This window comes from Oryzias melastigma, unplaced genomic scaffold (assembly GCF_002922805.2).
Source record: "Oryzias melastigma strain HK-1 unplaced genomic scaffold, ASM292280v2 sc01892, whole genome shotgun sequence".
In the NCBI taxonomy this organism is placed as follows: domain Eukaryota; kingdom Metazoa; phylum Chordata; class Actinopteri; order Beloniformes; family Adrianichthyidae; genus Oryzias; species Oryzias melastigma.
The window spans coordinates 15,642-18,739 of NW_023418471.1; the positions used below are offsets into that span (position 1 = coordinate 15,642).

At 36.3% G+C, this 3,098-nt stretch overlaps 1 protein-coding gene across 3 annotated transcripts; it reads left to right on the plus strand.

Annotated features, from left to right (window-relative positions):
- Window positions 1-355: 355 nt before the first annotated feature.
- On the plus strand, window positions 356-1,990 carry LOC112139893 (complement factor H). 3 transcript variants are annotated; one of them, XM_036211273.1, is made up of 5 exons: window positions 356-551; window positions 863-1,036; window positions 1,118-1,217; window positions 1,515-1,600; window positions 1,715-1,990. In XM_036211273.1, the coding sequence occupies exons 1-5, from the start codon at window positions 371-373 to the stop codon at window positions 1,885-1,887; spliced, it is 714 nt and encodes a 237-aa protein (XP_036067166.1). In that variant the 5' UTR covers window positions 356-370; the 3' UTR covers window positions 1,888-1,990. The 3 variants fall into 3 exon arrangements, with proteins under 3 accessions (XP_036067166.1, XP_024118501.2, XP_036067165.1); XM_024262733.2 differs by lacking the exon at window positions 1,118-1,217 and adding an exon at window positions 1,221-1,336 and having other exon boundaries at window positions 863-920; window positions 1,415-1,600; XM_036211272.1 differs by lacking the exon at window positions 1,118-1,217 and having other exon boundaries at window positions 1,415-1,600.
- The last annotated feature ends 1,108 nt before the right edge of the window (window positions 1,991-3,098 follow it).

Genomic DNA, 3,098 nt, shown 5'->3' on the forward strand with positions numbered 1-3,098 from the left:
ATACAACACTTGTTTGATTTTAGACTGGTGTGTTTTGTAAAAAACGTTCTTCCCTTAGACTGACCACTTGTTCTTTAATGTGAAGCTAAAATAATTATATTAGTGTTTGTGTGTGTGATTCTCTGTTTTAACTGCTCGGTAACTGGGAAACTTCTAAACAAGTTATATGTAGCACTTTCAAACATGACATTTCCTCATATAAACATCTACTTGGTTAATTTGTCCTCAAAAATCAGCTTATTTACTCCACCTTCATGGAGCGTTTTTTCTTACTATTAACTGATTTTATATATATTAACACACCATTTTTGAGGTGAATAAAAAGAATCAGTGTTCGTGTGTGTCTTGAGCTGGTACTTACTAAACATTTATGTGTTTTGTTGCAGAACTGGCTTGTGTAAAGCCAAAAATCCCAAATGGATTTGCTATTGGTCCACATGACAACACGGTGTATTACTCCTGCAATCAAAACTACAAGCTGTTCTCCAAAGCCTGGTGGGGTGTGGCCAAATGTAGTAATGGGAAGTGGTCAACACTTCAAGAATGTATTGGTAAAGAGATTCTATTGTCTTTTTGTTGATTTTGATTAGAGTGAAGACGATTGATGATATGTCATGCAGAATTTTAACTTAAATTCTAACTTTGTGTGCAGTGTTAGAAAAAAAGATGACAACTTCTATTAGTTTTTATTTTGATGTAAATAATTGTTTTCTTCTCCCAATATTTTAATGCCTGATGTTCTTGTTTTTAATCTGTTTGTCTAGCATTGATTTTATTTTTATTCATAATTGTTTTACTTTGGAAAAAGATTATCTTGTTTGATAAAACACTTCCACACTTCATTTTTTACTATCTCGTTTAGAAATAACTGAATGTGGAGAAACTCCTGATATTTCTAATGGGAGAGTGGCATCTATAGATAAACAACGTGCAACAATTACTTGCAACGAAGGATATCAGGCGGAAATTAATGAGATAATTTGTGACTTCGGAGAATGGGATTTGGATGAAAGGAACTATACAAATGTTTGTAGACGTAAGTCTTTCCAATTGGCCTTTTTTTTTTCCTTTTATGAAACATTTTCGTATTATTTGACATTTTCTTGTTGTTTTGCAGGCATTTCTGAACCGTGTGACCCACCACAACAAGTTCAGAATGCAGTCATTGAAACGCCTTATCAGAGGGAATACGTTTCTGGTTCACAAGTCATTTATAAATNTAAACAACGTGCAACAGTTACTTGCAACGAAGGATATCAGGCGGAAATTAATGAGATAATTTGTGACAACGGAGAATGGGATTTGGATGAAAGGAACTATACAAATGTTTGTACACGTAAGTCTTTCCAATTTGCATTTTTTTCCTTTTATGAATCATGTTCTTATTGTTTGACATTTTCTTGTTGTTTTGCAGGCATTTCTGAACCGTGTGACCCACCACCACAAGTTAAGAATGCAGTCATTGAATTGCCTTATGAGAGGGAATACGATTCTGGTTCACAAGTCGTTTATAAATGCAGTGACAATTACAAGTTGGGAAATGACAAGGCCATCAGATGTCTTAATGGACTATGGGAGGAGAAGAAGATTTCCTGCACCCGTATGTCTAAATCAAAGTCAACAATAAAGTTAACTTGAAAATACTGAAGTCTAATGCCATCAGTTCATTGATGGGATGTTTAAAACAGTAACTGATTGTAACATGTTTCTACAGCATTCTGTAAAGAGCTTGAGGATAGTAAGTTGAATGTTGAGCAGTCATTAAGAAGAGGAGAATACATGAATGGAGACACTATTGACTACAGCTGTGCTCATGCTGAGGAAAATGAAGGCACTGCAACTTGTTATGAGGGCAAATGGAATAAAACAATTGAATGTCCAGGTTAGTATTTTATATTTTTATATTATCCATACATACGCTTGGACTGGGGCACTGTTGATGATGTTAACTACCTAATATTTTATGAAGGTGTCTATTTGCACGTAATTTTCGAAAAACGTACAGCTAGTGCTAAACTTTTTCCTTAGTCACACAGACGTAGGGGAAAGGGGTTAAGGTTAGGATTGTGGTTAAACAAGCAAATTGTGCCCGTGTGCGGCTGTCTCTGCAGCTCATTGCTTCACTAGGGTGTAGCGTGAAAAGGGGTGAATATGAAGTATTCAATCCCAAAGTTGGTTGACCAATATAAACTTTATTAAACTGAAATTTAATAAAATTATCCTCGGGCACCACCTTCGTAATGAAGGAAAATATTACTCATCAATGATTAGCCGCTACTTCTAATCAATAAAGTAATCAATTAATCAGTCTCTCAATTTTAGCGTGAGTGTCTTTACCCTGTGAAGTGACTTTGCCACAAAGAAGAAAAAAATGATATCGCACAACGACGTCCTTTTTAATATTTATTGAATAACATGAGGTTAAACAAGCAGAAATACTGGACGTAAAAGCATGGAAAGCAATCAATATGTGTGGAACACAGAATATAACTTTAACTAATAACTAGAATAGGTAAATGAGAAGAAAAGACACACAATATTGAGGTGAAAAAGCTAAATGTGTGGATGCATTAAGTGTGTGTTGTGCATAAAAAGGGTGGTGTTACTGATCTGAGAATAAGCTATTCTTAAAAGGAGGAATTCAAAACGGGGCAAAGATGTTACTCTTGCAAAAATAGTTAATCTTTGTTCTAACCACCAGCAGTTGACTGTATGAGCGAAGTTCGACTTCTCACCATGTGGTCTGGATCTGGTTCTGGGTCTGCTCTGCCAGGAAGGGTGGTTGATCCCGTTCCCAGGTGGATGGTTCAGGCGGGCCGTGGAGGCGAGATCTGCAGCCAGGTGTAGAAGGAAAGGGAACCTGCGGTTCTGCTGGTTCTGCTCTGTTCAGTCACTTAGCTTCTGGGGTGGTCGAACGATTTCTCTATTCCGTTTTGTGACCAAAAAGTATAAGTCGCAAAGCTGGCCGGACAATGAAACTTATCGACTGGTCTAGCATTAAAAATCAGTTTCAAAATAAAAGCATCAAAAATGGTAAAAAGTTGGAATCAGTCTATGAAATAAACGGAAGACAAAAATGTTGAAAAGAAAGAAAGCGC